This window comes from Aulonocara sp. 'chitande type north' Nkhata Bay, linkage group LG22, assembly GCF_057382095.1.
Source record: "Aulonocara sp. 'chitande type north' Nkhata Bay isolate Kocher_YH1m ecotype deep benthic linkage group LG22, A_spYH_male_GT1.1, whole genome shotgun sequence".
Lineage (NCBI taxonomy): Eukaryota > Metazoa > Chordata > Actinopteri > Cichliformes > Cichlidae > Aulonocara > Aulonocara sp. 'chitande type north' Nkhata Bay.
Window position 1 is genome coordinate 19,588,645 of NC_141364.1, and position 25,056 is coordinate 19,613,700.

At 40.2% G+C, this 25,056-nt stretch overlaps 1 protein-coding gene and 1 long non-coding RNA gene across 3 annotated transcripts; one reads left to right on the plus strand and one right to left on the minus strand.

The window, feature by feature from the left end:
- LOC147304065 (zinc finger protein 385D-like) lies at positions 1-24,109 on the minus strand. Its single transcript, XM_086280719.1, has 8 exons — positions 23,945-24,109; positions 21,718-21,833; positions 9,979-10,086; positions 9,281-9,443; positions 7,577-7,825; positions 7,309-7,490; positions 5,477-5,578; positions 1-5,135 (listed from the first exon to the last, which is right to left on the minus strand). Exons 1-8 carry the CDS (start codon positions 23,952-23,954, stop codon positions 4,893-4,895), a joined length of 1,173 nt encoding a protein of 390 aa, XP_086136845.1. The 5' UTR covers positions 23,955-24,109; the 3' UTR covers positions 1-4,892.
- LOC147304066 (uncharacterized) lies at positions 16,712-20,602 on the plus strand. 2 transcript variants are annotated; one of them, XR_015126990.1, is made up of 6 exons: positions 16,712-16,890; positions 18,390-18,521; positions 18,639-18,738; positions 18,857-19,101; positions 19,268-19,425; positions 20,007-20,602. It is a non-coding gene; the product is annotated as an uncharacterized LOC147304066 (long non-coding RNA). The 2 variants fall into 2 exon arrangements; XR_015126989.1 differs by having other exon boundaries at positions 16,714-16,895.
- Positions 24,110-25,056: the final 947 nt, after the last annotated feature.

Genomic DNA, 25,056 nt, shown 5'->3' on the forward strand with positions numbered 1-25,056 from the left:
TTGACAGTCTCTTCCAGTATAGACTCCTGTCTTCTTCTCTGTGACATGAGGCCCATAATAAGTGCATACCTTTATGCACACTGTCTCTCTCTCACACACACATGCACACATAGAGATCTGCCTCTCTCACAGTCACCCTGCACCCATAAGTACCCATCATTAACCCAGGTTTTGCTCAATAAATGTTCCATAAATACTGGATTACTTGGTATTACATAGTCATGAGCTGATTTAATTTTCCAAGCCACACAGGGGATGTCTTGCTTGGCATGGGATGGGGAGGAAACCTGGACCTTTCTGGCATTGCACTGCAGCTAATTCATTTGGACCTTCTGCAAGTGAGGAGGATGCCAGCCAAGCAAACCGAGACTAGAGCGAAGGTTTGGTAAGGTTTGGGTGTTGTCACTGTCACCCACTAAAAAAAATGACTTCAGAAAAGTTGGCTCAGCTGTAAACAGGCACCTGATATTGGACAAGACCATGGATCATTAACAGTCCTCCGTTTAGCTGACCTTTCTCACAAATGTTTGGTTCTTTGTGAATTCTAAGCGGGATTATTTCAACATTACCTGCATGAGGACATGTAGCAATCAAGTTTAATTACAAACAAAATAAATTACACTTATTTTGAAAGAATGTAGCTGATGCCATTTTAGTGTTGGGGTGGAACTGAGTGAGTGTGTGTAAGCCTTACAGTCCTGTGGTGACTCATTGGTGTTTACTTAAAAGGTGTATTATTCTTGCTAAAAGAAAGCAAATGTTACAGCTGTTGCCTCACAGCAGGGGAAATACTCAGTGGTGTTTGTGCGTGTGTGTGTTTTTTTAGAGAGTCTGACTGCATTAAAGAGCAAAAGAAAAAGAGAGAGAAACGTATAAAGTCAGACGGATAGACAGCCAGAGGGACTCCGCGGGTTTTAGCTCAGCTTGCTTTAATGGACAAATCCATCACACAGTCTTTTCATGCAGCTCCTCGCTACCCGCATGTCAGCTGCCTGGAGAGAAATTTATTATCACAGGTAGAGGAAAAGGGATAGGAGGAAGTGATTAAAATAAAAATAGAGTGAGTGCTGTGGCTGACTGTGAAATTAGGGTACAATAAAGATAATAAAAAGCAAGACGAGACATCAACACACACGAATAGGTTGCCTTTTTTAGTATAACAGTAGCCAGTAGGAGTCTGTCAACCTTTTGTGACGTAATACGGTTATAAAGAGATCATAAACTCATCTCTGTCCACTCAGATCTCTAGCTCCTACATCCGTGTCCAGACATCCTGACTGGCCAATGAAACCATCATCTGCCTTTCTACCAGATGAAAAGTATTAACTCTAATCTGTGAGCTCGCCTCTACTGGGGCCAAAAATACAAAGTCCCATTTTTTAATATGGAAAATGTGCTTATGGTGCCATAATCACAATTTATGGTAATGAAATCATAACATAGGTTGTGTAATCAAAGCCTAAAATTAAACTTTGTAGAGGTTTAGTAGAGGTTGTTTTATAGGCCTCAGACTGATCCGATACTGGTGGAGTAGGTGGCCTCTTTCTTTCTTTCTTTCTTTCTTTCTTTCTTTCTTTCTTTCTTTCTTTCTTTCTTTCTTTCTTTCTTTCTTTCTTTCTTTCTTTCAGCAATGCAGAAGGATTCCAGCAGTTTTCCTTCTATGGATGCAAAACCAGCTGCTGCACTACTAACAAACATAACTGCAGCAGCACTCCTTCACACTCACATCCCATTGAACACAGACGACAGCAGGACCGGGCCCCAGACACACAATCAGCTCTCAGTGGGTTGCACCTTGGCCATTATGCCTTACAGCCTGCTCTTGAACACCCTGCCGAGACATTAACTTCACAGCCAACATCTGTTCCCTTTACTGATCTGCTGCGCCATGCCATACTGCTGCACTGCCTCCACAGGACCGGAAAGCCTTGCAGGGACCTAACATATCCTGTCTGGGGCTGCAACAGCCACAGATGCATCTTAAGCAAGAGGCCAAATTGAAGGCTTTATCTGAACTTTTAACTTGTGCTCACTAGATTGCCATGGAGGTATGCTGACCCAGACAGATGGTGCTTATGCTGCAGCGCCCTCTCAGCCTGCTCACCTTTTGTCTGCCCACTCGAGCTGGAGAGACATTGCTCCCACAGGGCAGCTTGCAAAGGTCTTGTGGTGTAGGAGTGCCAGCCTTTAGATGTGCAATACTTTGACTGGATTTAAAGCCCACAGATTGCTGTTAACCACCTGGTCAAATACCATGAGGTCTCTGAACAGGCCTGTCGTAATTCTTTTTTTTATAATAGGTGAAAAAAAGAAAATTCAGATCCCTGAAAATGCCATGTTCAAGTGGGCCAGTCATATCTGTAGTGTTACAGGGTCAGTCTTTTAAATAATGTGATCAATGTGTGTGTAAGTATTCCCTGCAACACCCCTAAATCTCTTGTTTTACTCTTGGCACTACATGATGTCATAGAGAAGGGCTGCTAACTAACCCTCTGAGTAGAGAGACCACACTCACCTGCTGTTTAAATCTTCTGACTGAGAGGGGCAGCCAATCAATTAAAACTGTGGCCTTAAAGTAATAAGAACTTAAAAAGTTTTGTTTGACATAGCAGGTGAATGAGGTGTGTGCATCCAGAGCTTTTACAACACAAATCAGGATTTTTTATTTTTTATTTTTTTTGATCAAAGTTTCTCTGGTTGAATGCAAGAATTGAAATACGGCGCTAGAAACGAGAACAACAGGTCCACTTTCATGTAGACTGTGCGGTTGGTTTTGTTACACAAATAAATCCTTGTGTCTCTAAACTTCACCAATTAGCCCATTTGTTGGTCTCAGTTGTTTAATGAGTTGCAAAAGCTCAAGCGTCAAAACTGCACTTTGTTTAATAGGTGTTGTGTGCAAGGTGTGTTTTTGTTGCCAAGTGAGACATTTCCCTTCACAGAGTCCTGATAAACATCCACGATAACCCCATAAAATGGTGAATTGTGTGATGGAGACACAACTATACTGGCACCTCCATACAGAGATGAGAGTAGGATTGGTCTTCTTCTATGATTCAAAGGCTATGAAGCAAATCAGTGAATTTACCAAGGTATGCTTCTCTTCTTTCAACAAACTCTGGTCTAATACAATAATAAGAAAAACGTAAGTATTTTAAGCTTGAATGGTGATTCCTGTCACTCATACTCATTGTATACACAACCTCCTTTGTTCTTACTTATTTGAACTGAGTTGAAATGTGTCAAAAGGTTGCGTTCACACGCCAAGAGCTTATTATAGCCTTTTTATGAACGTGAACAGCAAGCAGCCTTCACATGGCATGCATAGCTCTGCATTGTACTTTTGTAGTCGTTCCAGGTAGCACAGAATAAAAAATTCCCTGGATGCCAAGTCAGGCTTTTGTACTGTTGACATATGTTTATGTGTGCACGTGCACCTGCCAGAAAGCTGGTGGAGAACATAGACGTGAACATGTGAGATAACCAAAGAAAGATGGCAAAAGGTGAAGGAGAAAAGGCGGTGAAGGCTGGCCAGGGAGTGAGCCAGGCAGTTAGGGGGCCAGTGGAGGTCTGAATTCCAATAGCGTGTGGAGAATTGAGCATCCCCCACACAGATGTTCACAGTCATCACCCAGACAATTTATAATAATATTAACTGCCGTGACAATGGGAAGAATCAGGAGGCAGTGACATATTGGATGATAACTCTCCGAACTGGCCGGTAAGGTTATTTGCTTTGGAGCAACTGCAGGAGACAGAAGTAAAACATCCAACAAATTAATCCAGTTTGGTGTCTGATGAAAGAAAATATGACGAGGGGTACTCTTGCAGCACACACACACACACTCACTGTATCCATACTAAGTGCACCAAACTGACCACATTGCTTGCAGCTGCAGTGTAGTAAACCTTATCAGAAAGACAGACAATAACATCGGTAACATTCCTGCACTGATTTATCTCAGAGATTGAAGCTGGAGGATATGTGGAGGGGCCTTCGGAGACATCCTGCCATGGATGTGTCCTTTTTACCTGAAACAAAAAAAAACCTAGGAAAAATTTTCTGTGTGCTGCTAAGTATCAAAGGAGATTAACTGAGCTTAAGTCGTAGTCAGATACTGAGATTTATGATCTGGAGAGGAGGCGACACCTGGCTGCGTCAACAATTCCGGCACATACACGGAGACACGTACACAAGGAGTTGAAATGAGAAAGTCAAATGTTTTTTGTCTTGGGTACGCTCTCATCTTTTTGATGCTTAAAATTTCCATCCGACAAAGACATGAACTTGAATCGTTATTGCACTTATTTATTTGATAAATTGCACATTTTTGGAGCATTTTCACAATAACCTCGTGAGAATGCATTAAGCCTCAGACAGAAAGAAAAGTAGGAACATTGTGCAATTGATGTGAGCGTCCCCAGGAATTTTTTATTAAATTGGAAAGTAATAATTAAGCATGCTCTGAATAGCATTCGTGTGCACGTACAAACACACACAGATATATTCATCATGGAAGTTCGCTATCCTGCATCTTTGTTTTATATATATATATATACACACACACATATATATATATATATTTCGAGAGAGGGAATTTCTTTAATGCGTCAAAGATTATTAGCAAAAGTGCTACAATATAAAGCAAAAACTTGCACTTCTGTGATGAATACGTCTGTCCACGCACCCGGTAGCATTCACACACTCTCTCACATTTCAAAATACTCTGTTTTCACCCATCTGCTACCTCAATCTGACCCACTCTGGTCCGTGACACCCATGGTGTCTGTTGGCATGTGAAGTACAAAGGGCACTGGCTTATATCACATCTTGTTCGGGCCTCATGTCTGCTTTTAGCTGTAGTTCAGAAGCAATAGAGACATCGGCCGGGTCAGTAGGGGGAAAACAGAACAGATGTGTGCGTTGTGCAGATGGGTCCGGGTGCCGGATGAAGCAGGGCCTGGGGGAGGGATTGACTGTGAAACAGGGCGGGGTTCGAGTTTGATGCAGGTGGGAGAGGGAATGGGGGCAAAGATGCCATGGCAGCAGCGGCGGCAACAGAGAGCTGACGCTGGAGGACACAAGACGCCAGAGGCTTGGTCAGATCTTGGTTCTTTTGTAAAGTCAGCCTTATCTGAGGATGAAAGACAGGCAGACAAAGTAGTATCAAGTTGATTGTTTTTCCTGGGAAATGAAACAGTTTAAAGTAGGAAAGTACAAGCTGTTCCATTTATCACCAGGCATTTTTATTAATAATCCACTCTCTGTTCCAGTGAAATCCTGCCCTTTTGTCCAACTCATCATGTCAAGGGGTTAGAATTCAGAAAATTTATTATCCTTGAGCTATTGCTGACTATTTGTTTCACTGGCAGTAGGGAGTGGAGCTTCCTGGAAGAAGCCCATGAGGATCAACTCATGTACACAAACACAATGATGAGGGGGTGAAAGTAAGTCAAGCAATAACATGGTACTCACTGCCTGGAAACTCTGGTGACGCTGGGTGAGGGTGTAGGGGCTGAATTTAGGCTTGGCTGGTTTACCTGCCGCTCTATCCTTGTGTCTCCTGCTGCTGATGTGCTGGAGTCGAGGAAAGAGACACGTAGATAAGCACGCAGCAAAATAAACCCACACAGACACGGGCTGCAGCAGAAAGATGGCATGGGTGAAAGAAGAAGATGATGCTTGGTAATCTGAATAATGTGAAAAAGAAATTAAAGGCAAGCAGGAATCAAAGCTCCTATTTTTGGCAATTCAGGCAGACTGTTTGTATTTTGTTGACTCTGAATTTGAGACTCCAAATATTTATGAGGGGCGGGTTAGGAAATCTTTTAAAATTTGACTGACAAGCACAAACAGATGGCTGTGGCCAACGCGCCACACAATCAGCAGCAAGCTGCTAAATATTCATGAGCACCTGGCCAAAGTTAACTTTTAAACAGTCGGCGGTGAAGACCAACGCTATGCATTCACATCACGAACAGAGATGCTAACATCATATTCAAATGCTCAGTGAAATAGCAAAGGCTTAGTAGCTTTGTGCTCTTTATCTTGAGGGATCTGTGATTTTAACTCACCTGCAGCGACAGGTGTGAGCCGTTCACACTGTGATTGAGAATAAAATTTGCATGGCCCTGAGTTTCCCGTCTTTAATGCATGATGGATAAAGTGACGATGGATCGCGGTGGCTTTGTACTTCCTGAACTCTTTGAATAGCAAATCTGTGTGACAGCTGACCTTTTAATAACTTTACATGCACAAGAGGAACTAACCAGTAAGTTAGTGCAACAGTCAGTTTTCTTATGTTACCTTCCATTGGTCACTCCCCGAGGGCAGGAACAAAACAACTACTGGCAATCAGTGTGCAATAAATGGTGTGACTGCGAAAAACAAGGGATCACTTCTTGGATAAATCTAATTAAATAAATTTGCTTTCTTCCTCAAACCATACAATTGAAGTTTTGCTGTACATTATATCATGTGATTCCTGTAATGACCACCAGACACTTGTGCATTGCAATGTGCGTTAAGATAAATATCTAATCAGCCAATCGCATGGCAGCAACTGAGTGCATTTAGGTATGCGGAGCTCAAATCATCTCAAACTGGTTTCTTGGACATGACAAGAGTTTAATGTACTCAAACAACCTCCACAGTCACCAGATCAAAATCTAAAAGCACACTTTTGGGATGTGGTAGAAAGGGAAATTAGCATCATGGATGTGTAGCTGAAAAATCTGCAGCAACTATGCACCCGACCAAAATGCTTCCTGCAGCTTTATGAATCTATGCCATGAAGATTCAATTCAGGTCCAAACACAAAGCGAGTCTAATCTGGTACTAGCAAGGAGTACCTAGCAAAGTGCATGTATATTTCTCATCATGTGAGTAGTTTTTCATGAAGCATCTCTGTTTTTTCTTTTTTAGGTAAAAGCAAATGCAGCGGAATATTAACATATATATACAAAGTTTTTTGTATTAATCATGTTGTAATTGTAATTAATTGATGTTTGTATTAAAAATCTATAAACCACCTTTCATGGTAAAACATTTTAAGATTCTATATAATGTCAAACACAGAAGTGCTTTAGCCATGATATAGATATATTACAATATATATTAGCAATAATATAGATATGTAAGTATATTACAGAAATAGGTCTATTATGGTATGTTATAATGTACACGGTATGAAGTATGTTATGAATATTCTATAACTATAAGTATGTACAGGCTGTAGTGAGTACAAGCTATGTACAGGCTATGAACAGGATATAAATATGAAATAAAAAACTTATTGCACGGATCACCTGTTTGAGCTGAGTCTCAGAGTTGACGTGCACGTCGCAGATCTCACAGTGGAAAGTTTTATTCTGGAGTCCTGTCGATGACTCAGATGGTGCAGCCATCTTGCCTTTGACCCCCATCCTGGGGAAGGATTTGATGGCTCCATCGCCACTTCTGGCCTCGAGCATGGTCTTGTGCTTGGTGCCTGAGCAGATATAAAGTCAGATCAACAAAGTATAGAAACACGCTTCATGTGGGCAAAGTCTGGCCGTGGCAGCGACTGCCTCTCACCACTGTTGTGGGCCTGAAGCTGGGAGGCTGAGTTGACAGCCACCTTGCAGAGAGAGCAGTACAGAAGACGAATAGCTTTTGCTTCTTCGGTCTCCTCTCCTGGAGCTTCTGCCTCTCCATCTTTTGGTGCCTCTTTCTCTGTTGTCCTTGAAATGGGTGACAAGGAAGGGTCAGAAGGTGCTTTCACAGTTTCAGTGGAGCCACTGGTTGATGGTGCCATTTCTGAGGTAGGGTTCAGCGATGAAGGCTCTAAAACAAAGGAGGGGAAAGTAAGGTTATACTTTAATATTTGACTGTTTGGATATTCATCGTCTGGGTAGATATTCAGTTCTTAACTGTGATATTTGAATGTGCTTGCTGGAATGTGTATTTTTTTTCTGTAGACTGAAGAAATAAATGGATTTGTGGTGATTTAGTTAAGACACTGTAGCCATCTTAGCAACATAATTTCTAGATTTAGTACACATTTATCAACTTTTATGGCCAGTGAAGAATCTCAGTCTACGAGGTCTTGCTCTCCACGGCTCGCTCTCCCTCGCTCTGTGCTCTGTTCACAGAGCGGCACAGCGCAGCAGCACCTTAAAGCTTTTAAACTTACGCGTGTGGTGATTTTGTCAGACAGTGTTGGGGTATTAAATTCAGATGGGAAACTTTGAATTTTTTCTGTTGATTACTGCTGAAGCTTCAAAGCCCCCCCCAAAAAAAATGCATTAGGGAAAATCCTGTTGGCAAGAATGAGCACTAAGGAAGACAAACGTGAAGATTTTTCCACTTCTATGAAATTCCTGAATTCTTTATGATAAGAGAAAGATAAAAGCTCAGCAGGCTACACATGATTATGAGCTCCATCAACCTCTCTAATCACACTAATAATCAGTGATTTCTCCTGAGTTTCTGCCTCGCGGCACTTAAACGGACACTTTTGTATAGAGATGATTTGACTCTGTTATCTTTTGTGGTGCCCACTTTCCCACAGAGGAGCGTGTGCAGATTTAAGGATTCACTCTCTGTTAATAACAATGATTATTAGCTCTGCCTCACTGAGTGGGTGTCTGTTTGTTACCACTGATTCCCCACTCTCTCACTAAAGTAATCTTCAGAGAGCGCTCCTGCTTCTCATCCACTTCCTCGAAACTCTTGAAATGATCATTCACCCTCTCACTTTCTCGAAAACAAACTCTCCTGTCGGCGTTGTCAAGAATATTTCTTCAACCTCTTTCTTCTTTAGCTGTGGCAAAATGCATTATTTTCAATCCTTAAACGCCCACGCATGTGCAAAAGTAGCACATCAGCACTGGCACAAATATAAACAAATGCTGGAAAGCAGTCTGTGCTTTGACACGCCGCCACACTTGCATGCCTGCAGACGCACATGTGCCCAAGGCCCTTGAGCAAACGTACACTCATACATAGTGGAGGAGAGCTACCCACAGATCATATTCAACGCATTTTCAATGCTCTTTTGATCTCAGGAGACCACTGAATGAGGTCAGAAAATGTAGACACGAAGAAGAAGCAGAGGATAATGCCCAACCTTGAATCACTTCACCGTGCAACCCAAAGCAGCAGGTGGTTTATCACATCAAAGAGTTAAGGTCGTGACTAGAAAAAGAAGGTCTGAGCCGTGCATTCATATGGCTAACGGTGTCATGCGCGTGATGTCTGTGCACATGTGTGCATGCATGGTTGCAGAAATGCACTCACCTCCTGATGTTGTGTCAGAGCTGGAGGGCCGTGAGCACGATGACAACAGGACTGCAGTTTCCTTGGAGACCGGTTCACAGGTCCTGATCTTTGAATCTGGGGCGTCCAGAGCTAACAGCTTTTTCGCATGCTTCGTGCCGGTATAATGGGAGGACGCCTGAGCCTTGATGCCCAACAGCAAAAGAAAAAAAAAAGATTTTGCTTCATGCAGTAAAGTGGCTATCTTTACTTTACACAACAATGCATGACTTGAATATGAATGGAAAAACTGCAGAAAGCTATCATTCTCTGACTTGCTTACTTTTGCCAGTGTAGTAAGTAATCAAGTGGTAAGTCGTTAAAGTAAATAAGTGCAGCACTATGTGCACTTTTTCCACATTTTTACAAAGATTTCCGTACAATACATGACAGTACTTTGCAGTTGTTGAGTTGCTTTCTTATGAGTCATGCTATGGCACAAATAATACAAAATGATACAGAATTTTCTACCAAGATCAAATATCAGGGGAGTTCACATTTGACCCAGTAATTAAGTAAGAAAGCTTTAAACCTTCAAAACCAGTAAGACAGCCATGTGTAAGGGCAGGTCTTCTCTGTGGTTCAACTGTCATGTAAGGGTGTGTGTGAGAAAAACAAGCGCACCTTGAAAGACAAAAAACTACTGACAAAGCATGTGTTTCCCACACAGCATCGCCCACCTCAGAGTTGAATCTAAGACGACAGACGCCGCAGGAACTGGGCTTTCTTATTAAGTGTGACGTTAGCCCGAAGCCTGGGCCAATCAGAGCTTTATGTATATGATCCATCTGCAACAAGGAAAAGTGAAAAGTTATGTCTGAACTGGTTTTGGATTATGCTCTAACAGACTTGACTGAGTTAGGTAGTAAAAAGTGATCTCCTCTTTAAATGTCATGCTATCAGCAGGTAATTTTATCTTTTAGGACCTACTAAGGGTGTTGGTGCCCATAAACATAACAATATTGATGTTCACACATCTATCAGTGAAATCAACAACACAGCAAACCACGTGCTCTCTGCTGCCTCGGCTTGCCCGAGACAAATACCAACATATCATCTTGACTGACATGATGTAACGTGACTTAGAAAAGCTTTCACAGTGCTGTCTGTTTGGTCATTTCAGCTGGGATTAATTACACTGACACTGAACTGTTTTCATGGGATAGAACAGGATTCAAAATGTTTATATGAAACCTGTCACACCACTCTGCAGCATAACGCACTTGTCTGCTGCCCACAGGTTTTCTCCACATGTTCCAAATGGTCACGTGTGGTAAAGCTTTTTGCCCTTGTGGCCATAAGCACTCTGAAGAGCAAAGCCAATCCTGAAAAATTCAGTGCACTGTGTTTAACGTATTTTATTCACACCACAATATAGAAAACACATCAAATGTTAAACTGAGACATTTGGTATTTCATGAAAAATATAGCAACAGATCTCAAAACAGTTGGCACAGGAGCAAGAAAAGGCTGGAAAAGTAGGTGGTGCTAAAATGAAACAGCTGGAGGAACTTTTTGCTAGTAATTGGGTTAACTGGCAATAAGGCAGTAACATGAGATATCTTAGTGATGCAAAGTTTCTAATCTCTAAAACTGGGCTGCGGTGCACCAACCTGCTGAAAGATGTGTCTACAAATTGAGGAGTAATTTCAGAACAGTGTTACTCAACGTAAAATTGTGAAGGGATTGAATACCACATTATCTACATTGCACAATATCATCAAAAGATTCAGAGAATCTGAAGAAATCTCTGTACAATTTCTGAAGTGGAGGGAGGATGGATGGATGGATGGATGGATGGATGGATGGATGGATGGACAAAAAAACCCCACAGAGGACTGTTGAACAGCAGCTACTCTCCTCAGTTCCCAGACATTTACAGACTGTTAAAATAAAAAGGGATGCTGCACAGTGGTAAAATGGCCCTGCCCTTCTTTCTGCACATCACTGTTGCAGTCCACTCAGACCACCTTGACGCCATGTGCCACAGCCTTTGCTATCCATAACAGAGAAAACACAAAACCTTTTACAGGCACCTTTAAAACCTGCAGGGGTGAGAGTTTTACTCACACAGCCCTGTTCCAGGAAGACTTCATAACACCAAACGTGCAAATGGTCTTTCCAACTGAACAGCGAGAAACCATTACCATATTAAGAAAACTAAGTTAAATAGCTTTAAATTGCGTGCAGCATAATCATGTTTGTGTTGCCTCGTACTGCAGATCAGCTAATGAAGTTTCAGACTTTTTCACCCCCCCAGACTACTTTTATTTATGCGTGTAAGAGAGAGGCAGTAAACCTGTCCATGCCTTTGCATATATGCGTGAACACAATACCATTATCTGACCACACAACACTGTGCACTGCTGGACATTGCTGGAAACTGTAATGAGCAAAACTACTCAGTGTAATAAAACCCAACTGGCCTTTGTGGAGCAAAACAAGACTATTACCTGAGATGAAATGTAGGAGGCCATATAAGCAGCCAAAGTGGGCGAGGAGTGGGGAGTGTGGAGTGGGGGTTTTATGGAAATCTGGTTAGTGGTAAAAGTAAAAATTTATGCATTCTTATGGGTCAGCCAGCTAGTCCTCTAACCCCAGAGAACCCTCAGTATAGCACTGCAGTGGAGATGTACCTTGTTTCTTTAGAGCCAAACCTGAACACGTTCTTCAAAAGTGAAAAACTCAACATTGGGTGTGCGTGTCTGTGTGTGTGTGTTCTCACTACTTTTCTTTGATCATCACTCTGGGCTGCTACACTGGAATGTATCTGTGCAGTCGCAAGTCTCTTATCTCCCTGTTTCCCTGCAGCTGTTTGTCTATAGAAAACTCCAGCAACCTTACATAAAAACAAACATATATCACGTGTATCATGTGTAAAATGCAAAAAGTCGTAGAAATTTAAGAAACAAAGCAAAGGACTAAATCTGTCATGTAACGTGTGACAAACATCTTTATGTGAGAGTATTTTTTGACATCTTTTTTATGTTTCTGTGAATGAGATCGAACAGTTTAACATCAGCTAACAGCCCGCTCGCTCCCTCCTTGCTCCACAGCCCCAAGGTTCCTGTATCTCCTCCTGACCTTCCATCACACGTTCCTCACTTCACCCCTCCATCTGCTTACCTCTGAACCCTCTCCCTTCGCCTGCGTCTGATCAAAGTCACCTTCCCGGCTCCCCGTGGAGTCACCCTCTTACCCTCCACTCCCACTCGGCACTACGATGGACTAGCACCTGCAGCAAAGTCAGTTTGCCCTTCTTACTCATTGCCTCTTCAGTTTTGTTTTGCACAAACACTCGCACAAATACATATATCACATGCAGAAACAAATCTGCCACTGTGAGCTCATGAAGAGAAAGGAAAGCAGTACATTCAGTGGATTGTACACTAAATAAAGGCATCACATCCACCACACAGCATCAATTATATCCAGCATATTCCCTCCAGAAACCTCCTCGCACACAGGGTGTCAGCATGTCAGACATGCTCTGCTCCAGGGAGTCAGTTATGGCTGAAACATATGGCCAAGTGAAGTAAAGCAGACTTCTAACTTTATAATGATGAATGCTCCTGGATTTACACTGTGTACCAGCATGACAGGTATGTGTGAATGTCTGACGTCAAACACCTAAAGGGAGTGAGTTCTGACGAATGAGCTGCTGCTTTTGGGCTCTTTGTCATTTCAATTATTTTATTCTTGGAAACAATATCTGGGTTTTTTTGTTTCCAAAACGAAAGAAATAAAAAGAATGCGAGCCAACCAAGCTTCTGAAGTCCAAGTTTTAAAAGCAGAGGTCCCTGAATCACGACAAGCATCCGCACACATGCCTGCAACCCTGTAGTCATGACAACGCACATGTGGGCACCAAACAAACTCCTGTGCAGAGTTTAATGGAGGCCAAAGCACACAAGTGAATGCACTGCTTACACACAAATACACACACACGAAGAACCCACACATAAAGAGACACATTTCAGACGAAAACACAGGCCGTCAGGGTTCAGCTGCGTGCCCACTTACTTCACACCCACAGGTTCGATTCAGAGGAGCAAGACAATTCTCTGACAAAATACGTTCTAGACGATATTTTATTTTCGTTCAGCTCATTCCAAACACTCAAAAGCAACTGAAGGATATGGGGACCTCAGAGGTTTAATTTATTTAATAAAGACAGCAAAACCGAAAGAGTTCAGCGATTCACAAATGAGATTATGTCTGCATAACCCAAAGGGAGTACAGCAGGATTAGTTCAACTAAAATGACAAAAGAGAAATTAAAATGCTCTGAATTTTTTTTTTTAAAGTACATCTGAACAGATTTGAGAAGAAAAACTAAAATTAACACATAAGTATTAGAAAAAGATATCCAAACTTCATTTATAAATTATGTTAGTTTGTTTCTGCCACTGAAGAAAATTTTAGTTTGTTGTCCAAAGTCAAAATTTAAGGTTTGTACCTTCGAATTTCAACTTAACATCTCGATTTTTGTTACATTTTGAGATAGTGAGCAAGTTGAAATTTTGAGATATTCAGAAATTTAAAATTATCTCTGTATGTCAATTATTTTTTTCCCCAGTGGCAGAAACAAGCTTCCATAACAAATGATAATAGATTGTAGAGGTAGCTAAAATTAAAGCTAAAATTTTCCAATCCAAAATTCCAATCCAAGCCGTGTAACGTATACTCACAATTCAGCCTCGAAAAACAGTGAAAAAAATGAAGTGACCATCAAGCAATGATGAATTGGTCATGATGTTTCTAAACAAGGAAAGTAAGAAACTAAGATTCTGGGTTCATCTAATTCTCACAAAAAGACAGCAGCAGGGAGAATTTTATGGTTTGATCCAGGAGTTGAAGCTTTACCACGACTGCTTTCGTACATATTTCAGGATCTCAGTGGGGCCATTTGAGCTCTTGTTGGCAGAGTTGGGGCAGAGTTTGAGGAAGGAGAGAAATAATTTCAGAGAATGATTGACCTGGAGCAGCATCTAGCAGTGTGTCTGTGGTATAATAGAATATTTTAATATTTCCATCTCAAATACATTCAGTACTGGTATTAATTTGAGTTATGAGCGCACATATTGCCAAATGCAGTGATTGGTCAGATTTGGAAAAATAAATGCTACAAAACATCCAGTGAAATTACATGGTCGGTGTGAATGGTTACATTAAGAATAGATGAGTCTGAAAAATATTTCTAACGAACAAAACATTTGTTTAAAGGACCTCACTCTGGAAACTGTTAGCGCACAATATGGATGAACTATTGAAGCTACTAGCTACTAACTACAGTCCCTCAACTTCTACTCTCTTTTAATGTTTCTAGTAACTTAACAGTATAGATTAAAAAATGCATAACATAATAAACTGTTAGTGGAATAAACAAAATGAAAAGTTAAACAGTTGAGGAGCTAGCTAACATTATGAATCAAAAGTTATCAATTATAAGCTAAAAAAATAGCTAAACAGTTGAAATTATAAGCGAAACAAGGACGAAGAAACAAGCAAGAGTTTTGTCAAAACATCACTAAGCACTATTAATATCTGTTAAATAGATTAGCGATTAAAAACATTGGCTGCCAGTTATGACTGAACTGTTGACATAATGGCAAGCTAATTAGCTAATGTAAATGCTAAAATGTAATGAGAAGCTAATATTTTAACCACATATCAAATTCTCTTATCATCAGTGAGGGCATTCACTGCTTTCCTCGTCATTTCTGACAGTAAAATTACTATATGTGGGTTTTTGACACTGTCACTATTTTCTTTAACTTTACAGAGATAATGATTAGCAATTAACTGAGATAATAGCCTGTAGCTAATTGCAGATTTCAAGTTTACAGAGGTGGCAAAGAGGGCTTTTAGTGTGGAGATATGCTGGATTTTAAGTTTTTAGGCAATACTCTTTCTCTAACCTTGTTTTCCAAAAAAGGAGTTAAATCTCCAACATTACTCATTCAGCATTAAGAGTAGTGAACAATGTAGCGCTCAGTCACTTTTTACAGGTGTTACACTATTTCTGTGGCTGCCAACTGGGAGATGTGTTGAACATGGGGTAAAATCAAAGAAATGACAGAAAGAGACAAACAGGGAAAAGACAGCAGGGAGAGTATGAGTGAGATATTTAAAAACATTTTTCTGTCCGTGCTATATTAAGGTCACCCAGCAATAGCAACAAATATTGTAATATTAAGTTTCTTATTATGTGCCTTACATTTAGTAGTGAACAGAGGAGTTCAAAGGAAGGTGAAGTGGATCTGAAAGCTGCAAAAGGGAGAAAAAGCGCACAAGAGGATGAGCGAGAGGAAAGATGACAGCAGGGGACAAAGTGGAAAATACATATGAAGAGAGAGCTGAAGTGAAGAGGGCGTCGGAGCACAAGCAACACAGAAAGTGGAAGGGGTGGATGAAAGCGAGGTGAAATGGGAGGCAAGAGGGCCGAGACCTACACTGTAAAAAAAGTCAGTAAAATATACAGCAAAACACCGTCAAATTCCAACGGTAATGGAGCATAAAACCAAAAACCTCCTTTTACTGTATTAAATAGATTGAATAACCGTTAATTGTGAGACTGGATAAAACTTTGTTTTTTACTGTAATAAAATGTTGAAATTATAAATATTTTCTGTGAAAACAAATAAATATGCATACATTTTACAATTACATATTGTAATGTTGAAAATGTCTGAAAAACTTAGATTTTACGGTATTATTTGAGTAAAACTACATCTTTTGGGGTTGTGCACATTGGAATTCACAGTATAAAGCTGTAGATTTTTAAGCAAACAAAAACATTCATTTTTACAGAAACAAGATGTTAAAAAATAGGGTCCACCGTAATAATACAACCAGTACATACCATTAAAAAAAAGCAAATATCAGCAGTGAAAGACAATAAAACTGATAGTATTTTTATTTATTTTTTAAATTCAGATACTGATATACAGATTAAAAGTTAGGCCTGCAGTATATCATTGTTAACCTTCTGATAAAAAAATCAACAGCAAAAGAAGATGTTAAAAATAAAGTTTATGGTTGTGAATAAAATTGATTTCAATAATCTTTTTTAATCATTATTTTAAAACAACTTTATGTTGTTGTGTTTCACGCCATATTATCAGACCACCTTAAGTGGGTCGGCCTTAAATTTTGAATTTGTGTGATCGCTGTTGATTGGTAGCTAAACTGCTGGTAAACTGTGTGTACAGACGTTTTACGTTCGAATTGCAGAGAAAAAAAATCTGGTAGCAACATTGTGCAGTATGAGCGAACCATTTCACCAAAAAAGGGGGAAGCAAGGCAAGACGTGGCTGCAGCGGTCTGCAGACGTGACTTCTGATCAAATTCGAACCTCCTAAAGAAACAAAGAGCGACGTTACATTGCGGGATGACGTCACCTGAAAATGACCAATAGTGTGGCGCGCTGCTGAGCTGTGTGCCAACCGCTCTTTTTTTCATGCAGGAGACTCAAGTTGGCTTCGCTAACGGACACAGTTTTGAACTCGTATATTAGCGCCATTTATTGCTGCTTGGACCACAGCATCTTCGGAATTTGTAGACATCCTGGCAGCTTACAATTAGTTCGAGGTGAGGTGAGTACATGCAACTTCAAGTTATCTCTGTTATAAAAATCCACCAGCCCAGCGTTTATAGATAATTTTAGCAGTTCGTTTTTTATGAGTGAGGTTGTGAATTTAGTTAGCATTTGTGAGTTGAGTTAGCATTACTGTTGCGAGGGAAGCATTGCTCTGGATTAGTTTCTGTATATGGCGTGCTTAATTCGCTAGGGAGGAATTACCAAAGTACATGGAGTTATGTTAACCTGTAATTTCTGTGGTAAGGTAGTTCAGTCATCAAGGGGCTGCGTGCTTCATTGTAAACTGCATCGGAATGAGCCACGTTGTTTCTTTCGGTGTATTGAAGCAGGCTGCAAGCAGACATACACCAGGTATGGCGCGTTTAAGGCTCATTTTTACCGAAGACACTCTGCCCCCACCCATGTCACTGGTGTGGTGGTGGTTTCTTCGTTTACATGTGCAATGGCGATGTGTGAACGTCAGTGTCAGAACTCTAAAGAGTTAATAGCTCATCTGAAGAGCCATATTGTGGAAGGACACGTGGTCACTTGTCCAGTAAGAGGATGCACAAATACCTTTAGAGTTAAATCATCTTTTGCTGCTCACATGTCACGTAAACACAGAGTTTTCAGACAGCAGCATTGGTGATTTATATAGAGAGTCTGCATGTCAATCATCATCTGTTCCAACCACATCAGATGACTTTGTACCCTTGATTTCCGAGCCTGCTGCACAGTCTATTACAGATGAAGATAACATGGAAATGCCCCCTGAATTCTGTGATCTTTTTCTGAGAAACGTTTCACTATTCTACTTAAAATTGCAGGGTCAGTTTCTACTGCCTGCTTCAACCATACAGAACATTGTAGAGGAAATGCAGAACATGCATGAGTTGGGACAGACATACAGTTTGGGTAAACTTGCATCACTGTTAAAAGATGACACATCATTATCAGAGGAGGACATCAACAAAGTCTGTGAGTCTGTCAAAAGCTATGATCTTTTTTCTGCATGTCATACCGGGCCATTGAGGACAGTGCACTCCAGAGCTCAGATCTTTAAAAAAGCCTTCAACTATGCGGAACCAAAGAAAATATTTTTAGGGAGAGATGAAAACAGAAAAGATAGGTTTGCCTATTATGTGCCTTTAAGAGAGACTTTGAGATGTCTGCTAGAGTCTGATCTGTGGCAGAAATCAGAAGAGCCCTCTACTGAGCCTCCTGCTGATGTTCTGTGTGACATAAGTGATAGTAAGCTGTTTTAAATAAAATGATTTTTTTGGTCAAAACCCACTGACTTAATTGATTTCTATCCATTAACATCTTACATGAAGTATGGGTACCAAATGGTTCCATTGAAACACAGTGTGCTGTCACAATAATGGTGCTGTTAGTTTGGTACTTACGAAACACTGTATAAAAGTGTAGTATCAAGCAAGATCAGCTTCATATTTTAAGACCAAAGGTACCACTTGGTGTAAATTGACCTTTATTCACATTCTTTTATCAGACATCTTGGAAATGGGGGACAGCATAAGGAGTTCCATTACTAAGGTGCTGCCGGACCTGTCTGCCTCAATCCTTGAAATTGTACTGGAGGCACTACAATCATTAGGAGTGGAGACATCTGAGAAACAAACCAGTAAGTATTATGATTTCATTGCACAATAGCCATGAAGGGCTTTCTGTTTTTTCGATTATGCTTTGGCCAAGGTCCAAAAAGTACAATTAATCTATTGTTTGTGATATTGTTTTACAGCACCAAATATGGAAATTTCAAGCCAGGCCAGCATATCGTCTCCATCTGTTTTAAGGTTTAAGGGTGGTGGCACAGCTAAGACCCAAGAGTCTCTTTCAAGGTTAGTAAAGTAAACAGATTCAAGAAGATATTTTACACATTTCTTTGTCGTCTGTCTCTAAATCTTATTTTGTCTTTATTATGATTAAAAAGGTTTGTTTTGTTCCTGCCCTTTTCAGACACTGAATTTGAGCAGAAACCATAAGGATACTCAAAGGACCTGTGACTCTCAGGAAATGGTGAGATTTCAGGTCATAATCTTTTTTTTTTTTTCCCATTAAATTAATTTTCCTTTTCCCCTTTACAATATTGCTGTTTTGTTTTTGTAAACGGCATCAAATGAGAGGGACCGATGAAACAGTTTCAAGACAATGGCAGGAAAAAAATGCTGAAGATTGAAACAAACCTTGGCTGGAAATATTTGGTATTTGTTTTACCGTAAATCAAATTGTTGAAAAACATTCAGCTACACTGTAACACAGGGAAACTTGATTTGCACTTATTTTGTTACTTTAATTTCTTGTCTCATTATTTTTGTCAGTTATTATTGTTTATGGTGTATGCCCTTCTTGTTTTCTTTCTGAATGCAGAAGGTATCTAGCCAGTCCACAATGAAAGCTTCGTTGCACCCCATGAGTCTTCTGGCAGAAATGATGGCGGCTGTATTCTTTGGTTTCCCTAAACATCACACCCTGCCTGTTTATACGAGGCTCTTCAATTAAGTCTGCACCCAAAGATTCAATGAGAGGTAAGCAGTGGTATTATTCAAGTTTTGCTAAAGAAAGATGGACAGGAGACACTAATCTTAATCAGCCGAGCTCAGGTTCATGTCCAGGTGAGCAGTTTCATACGCTATAAAATGTAGATTGAATGATAGGTCTCATCACCATGCATTCAGCCATTAACTTCAAGATTTAAAGTATAACTATTGCCAAAACGCAACCTGGGCTGTGTGTTTTTTTTTTTTTTTTTTTTTTTTTTTTTTTTTTACTGTATCGATTTTGATGTGCTCAAATTTATGCCCCGGCCCCCTAGTATTCCCATTCACTGGCTATTGACCACAAAATAAAATCACGGTCAATCTCAAAAACGGCTCGTTTGTCGTAATTATGCTTTTAGATATATGTTTGTCTCGTTTACAGTAAAAAAAAAAAAAAACTGAAAAAAACAGCCCAGGTTGCATTTTGACAATAGCTATCCTTTAAGAACTGTATATTTTACACTTAAGAAATCATTTATCATTAGATCTGTTTTTGGCAGCACGTTTTGTTCATTTCTGTGCATTTTGCTCAAGCACTGATCAAACTTTGTCCATTTTTTTTGCTGCAGAGGGGATCCTGCCACTCCAAAGTGAACTCCTGATGGACATTGAAGTACTCCTGCAGAGCTTGTATCTTCAACGCCATGCGCATTAGAAACTCCACCGAGTCCTTTCCTTCACCAAGGCAGGACCCAGTGACTCATTACTGTTGATAGGTCAGGGGCAGGTAATATTTTGTTTCATGTTTATTCATTCCTCCATGGATTACCAGCCATATATATGGACACATGCTGTATTCTCAAGATCTATGCTGTTTTGTAGGAATAGAGAAAATGATATGTTTAGTCTGTTTTCAAATGGTATGTCAAATTTTCTCATTGTTTATCAGTAATATTCTCTACCTTGGTTGTATATGAGCATCTTTAGATTTTTCTATATTTAGCGGTTGCAAATGTAAAATGTACGGTAAACCATTTATGTTCCTCATATTGTACTGTATTTTTAGCGGTAAAATACCGGCAGCTGTGGTTGCCAGGAATTTACCGTAAAATGTATCTGGTCAAAATAAAATGCTGTAATTTGTTATACAATTTCACTGTGTTTTTTACTGTCAAAGGTTTTAATAAGGTTTAACATATTTCTGTTATTTTTACAGTTATTTACAATAATAGGGTCTATCCTATTACTGTTAAATTAACAACAAATTACGGTAAATATTATTATATTATAACTTTTTTTTTTACTGCAAATATCCGTAAAAAGCTATGGAAAGTTGCATTTTTTACATTAAATTGCTGTATAATTGACAAATATATTTGTTTTTTTCTATCATGATTTTGGTAAAATAATACGTTGTCTACCTTAAAAATTAGGGTTACAAAACCAGTATACCGTATTGTCTTTTACAGATTCCACATTTTTTACACGGTATATTCCTGGCAACCACAGCTGCCGGTATTTTACCGTAAATTTGACAGATTTTTTTTTACAGTGTAGAGCAGTGTCTCCCTGGGTGGCAGATGGGCTTTTTGACAAAGAGACGGACGCTACACACAATCCCTCACACATGCAAAATAACTGCTACACTGTGAGAGGCCACAAAAGGCAGACAAATACACTCTTTTTGAACCCTCACGTGTCTCTTCTGAGACATCTTCCAAACATCTGACAGCATATCATGGGAAAGAAGAGTAAAGACAAGGGAGGAACAAAAGCACAATTGTCAGCTCTGCTTCCGAGCAGTTATTTGGTCAGACTCAATGGAGTTATGAGCATACTCTTATAGACACAGCCAAGGCATTTAACACCTTGGATTATACGAAGAGATATCACACGATTTCCGTGTAAACCATACATCAACCCTCAGCCTGACACATCTACAGTCCTCTGGGCTTAGACTTGGCCTGCCTTGGTTCTCTCCACCTTCACCTTTCACAAACACCGGGGCAGACAGCTCTAAGAAAAGCTCTGCAGGAGGAATACCAAGGATTCAGCTCCACACCCCCCAGGTTGTGTGGAAATGTCACAGCTCTCTGCATTAGGGATGATATATTTGGAAAGGTGTAGGCAGCGTGCTCATACATCTGTGCATTGAAATTTTACTTCATGCAGGCAGACTATTCCACGAAATTAACTCCTCCGCTTGAGGCAAAACATTGGTATGGTAAAATGAACAATTTTGCTTTTGATAATAATAATAATAATAATAATAAAAGGCATGAGAGTGCAGGTGGTGAGAGCTTTGTTGCCATGACAGCTACGATGACTGACAGTACTCACGTCAGTGAATCCAGGCAGCAGGTGGAGGGGGAGGAGGGCTTTCGGGTCAGGAGAGGGCTGGGTCCTGCCCAGCGTGGGACGAGCCAGCGGCGGCAGAGTGCTGTGGCACACATTACCTGAGAGACATCACAGGAGGAAGGAGACAGGCAGATAGATAAACATATGGAGCAATGACTCGATGGCGATGAGGTGGTACCTTTGAGATGATGATGATGATGATGATAAAAGCTAATAGACCAGAGCGAACCATTCTGTGCTCAAAAACTTCTCTGGTTGCAGTGTTTTGATACATTTTTTATGCTTTCTTACATCTTTGTCTTGTCTTATTTGAATTTAAACCTTATTACATAAAATGCTTTTCATCATTTGTGTTAATGTTTTCAATTCAAATAAGATGTTGAGACAATTTGAGTGCATTTGGGATCAGTCCAGCTATATTGTAGCCCAAAACATGAAATTTGCTTTCATGGGCTTTCTAACTGGAAAAAAATATACCAATATTTGATCCTAGTGGTCTTCTCTCACTCACAGATCCTGGAAATTACTTAAATAGGCACAGCTTCTGTCTGAACAGCTATAAATCATCTTATGTTGCTTTGAAACACCCACTTTGCTGTAAACTGTAATCAAGTACAACTTCCTAAGTTCTTAGAGTGGCTCAGTGGTCAGTATCTCCATTCTAGCAACAGCAGATGGCCACCCGTCCCTGAACCTGGTTCTGCCGGAGGTTTCTTCCTGTTAAAAGGGAGTTTTTCCTTCCCACTGTTACCAAGTGCTTGCTCACAGAGGGTGGTCTGATTGCTGGAGTTTTCTCTGTATTATGGTTGGCTCCTGACAATGAAATGTGCTTTGAGGCAACTGTTGTTGTGATTTAGTGCTAGATTGAATTGAAATGGATGTCAAAGTGTCCTTGTGTAAGATACTGAACCCTTGTACATGTTTTGTTTTTGTCATCCATAAGTGAAAAATTTAGCTCATTTAGCTCAAATTTTCAAGAACTAACCATCTGAAGAAAAGAACTCAAAACTGAGAAATTAACTTTATCTAACTTATTCAAAATTTTGAGATACTTGCCTTAAATTTGGGTAGCAAAAAGAAATTTAAAAAGAGAGAGAGAGAGAAAACTGCAGAATTTGAGTAAAACTGTACTTTTCATACTTTTCTTCTTTGACTAAATAAAGGCTATGCAGGATTCTTCTACCTCTTGCTGGGGGGATGCATTGTATGCTGTAATTATGCTGGGTACAAATGCGGCCTATTATTTTCTTGACAACCTTCCCAGTTTCATTTTTCTTTGTCATTGTTTTTTTTTTTTGGTTTTTTTTTTTTGTTCTTTTGCTTTTAAAATTATTTACTCAAATAAATCATTTTAGAGGGTTTTTTTTACACATACGAGCAAGCAATCAGCCCTTTCAAAACACTTTTTGGTGACGGGGGGGTCTAATCAAAAACAAACTCAAATATATGCCAAGCACGTACATAAGTGCACATGCAACCTGAAAAACAGTGCACGAGTATGTTGAGGCCATGGCTGATAAGGGTCTTGTTTGTTGTGCTGAGTGATTATAGAGCCTTATTTTCTATAGTTTGCATGTTCTCTCAGCTTGATTACAGTTTGATTTAGGACCGTGTGTAATCATCGCAATCACAATCATAACACACCCATCCGCTCTGCCATTACTCTGATTAACTGACTAAAGTCTTGTAGGGTGCACGTGTGAGTGCGCGCACGCAACGTTGCGCGATTGATCTGATTTGCTTTTGGGATGGATTACTTTAAAGAAGTTATTATGCCTTTGAGAAACACGTGACAGACTGCAGTCTGTTAAGAGCAGCGGAGTGACAATCAATAACTTGCAGGCAACGATCAAAAGCAATCAAACAGCCCAATCGTGAAACCCGTTTAAAATGCAAGTTATGAAATCTAAGAAACGCAGTAAAGTAGCTTCTGTCTTCTCTCAGCATGCTGTTACTATATTTTTGCATCTCTTTTATGCATAGACTAATATTTTCGATACTTATTTTTGCGTAAACGGACTTTAAAGTCAAAAACACCGTGATATAACCTGTGCGCTGAGTCCCTCTGTCTATACCGCTGTGCAGGTGACTGACTTCACGAAGCTCACGTCCAATCCAACATAGCAACAGGTGACTCCGCTTATTACCAGCCTATTAAAAAACTAATGTAAAACAACAACAATAATAATAAAAAGCTTCGTTTACATACCAAAATACATTGCGGCACCAAGTGAGATCCGATTGTTCAGTGTGTGATAAAAGTGTCTTTCATCTCCGAGCAGAGATGAGGCTTCGTGTCTTCTGCTCCAGTCTCTCTCCCTCTCTCTCCTTCTTTCCTGCGGCGCCGATGCTGCTCCTTCCCATCTGGATTCCCTCCTCCTCCTCCTCCTCCTCAACTACTCACCCCTCCTCCTCATCTTTACACAATCCGTGTAGAAATCTGTCCGTGTATCTACATCTCCCAGAAGTCTGGTTTTAATTTGGCAAATACCCGGAAATTACCTTAATTGGTACACATTACCACCCAGGATTTGTGTAACCCCCACACACACCACTGCACCCTCAGTGCCAGCATCCACAAACCAACAGGCACATTTTTAACTCGTTGGAACAACAGAAATTATTTAGGTTTAATTTGAACTTCTAGTTGACACATCCACAATAAAAGTGCATGGGAAAGGTGCGCACGGGAAAGGAAAGGAGAGACCTGTGTTCCACTTATTGCTTTGGTAAGTGCTTTCCCATCCTCCTTTTCCTCTCGGGCCTATGGTATTTTTAGATGCATCCTTTCGCTCCATAGAGAGGAAACTGCACACGGACACATACAGTAGGTGAAAACATCACAGTCTGCCACACATACGTGCAAGCACACTTTAATGTGAGCTTGCAAATTCTATAATCATTCATCCTTAAAAAGAACATGGATCGCTCCTGTCTGTCTTTCTGACTTGCATGCACCCGCAAATGCTTGGAGAGCTCAGATGTACTGTATCTTTTGGCAGACTGACTTTCTTGTCCTCGAGCCCAAACATGTTTTCTCCCTGTGCCAATAAAGTGGACAACAACATGTGTTTTCCCACAATCCAAAAACTCTAGGGAGACTTATCTCAGGAAGGCTGTCAGTTCAACAAGTGCTGTCCTGAAACTACACACACACACACACACAGAGAGAGAGAGAGAGAGAGACTTTGTGTGCTCACAGGCTATTTTAATTGGTAATAAACAGACAGGCACACACAAATGTGTGATTAACAAGTGAAGCAAAAAGAAGCCACACAAACCAGGCATTAAGTGAACATAAATAATACAAAAGCGTGGCAC

Bases quoted from the DNA above. Each gene is read 5' to 3' on its own strand.
- LOC147304065 (XM_086280719.1), bottom strand. The intron at 10,087-21,717 runs GTGAGTACTGTC...TCCTTGTTGCAG, and splicing joins TGCTGCCTGGATTCACTGAC to ATGGATCATATACATAAAGC. The intron at 7,491-7,576 runs GTGAGAGGCAGT...ATATCTGCTCAG, and splicing joins GCTTCAGGCCCACAACAGTG to GCACCAAGCACAAGACCATG.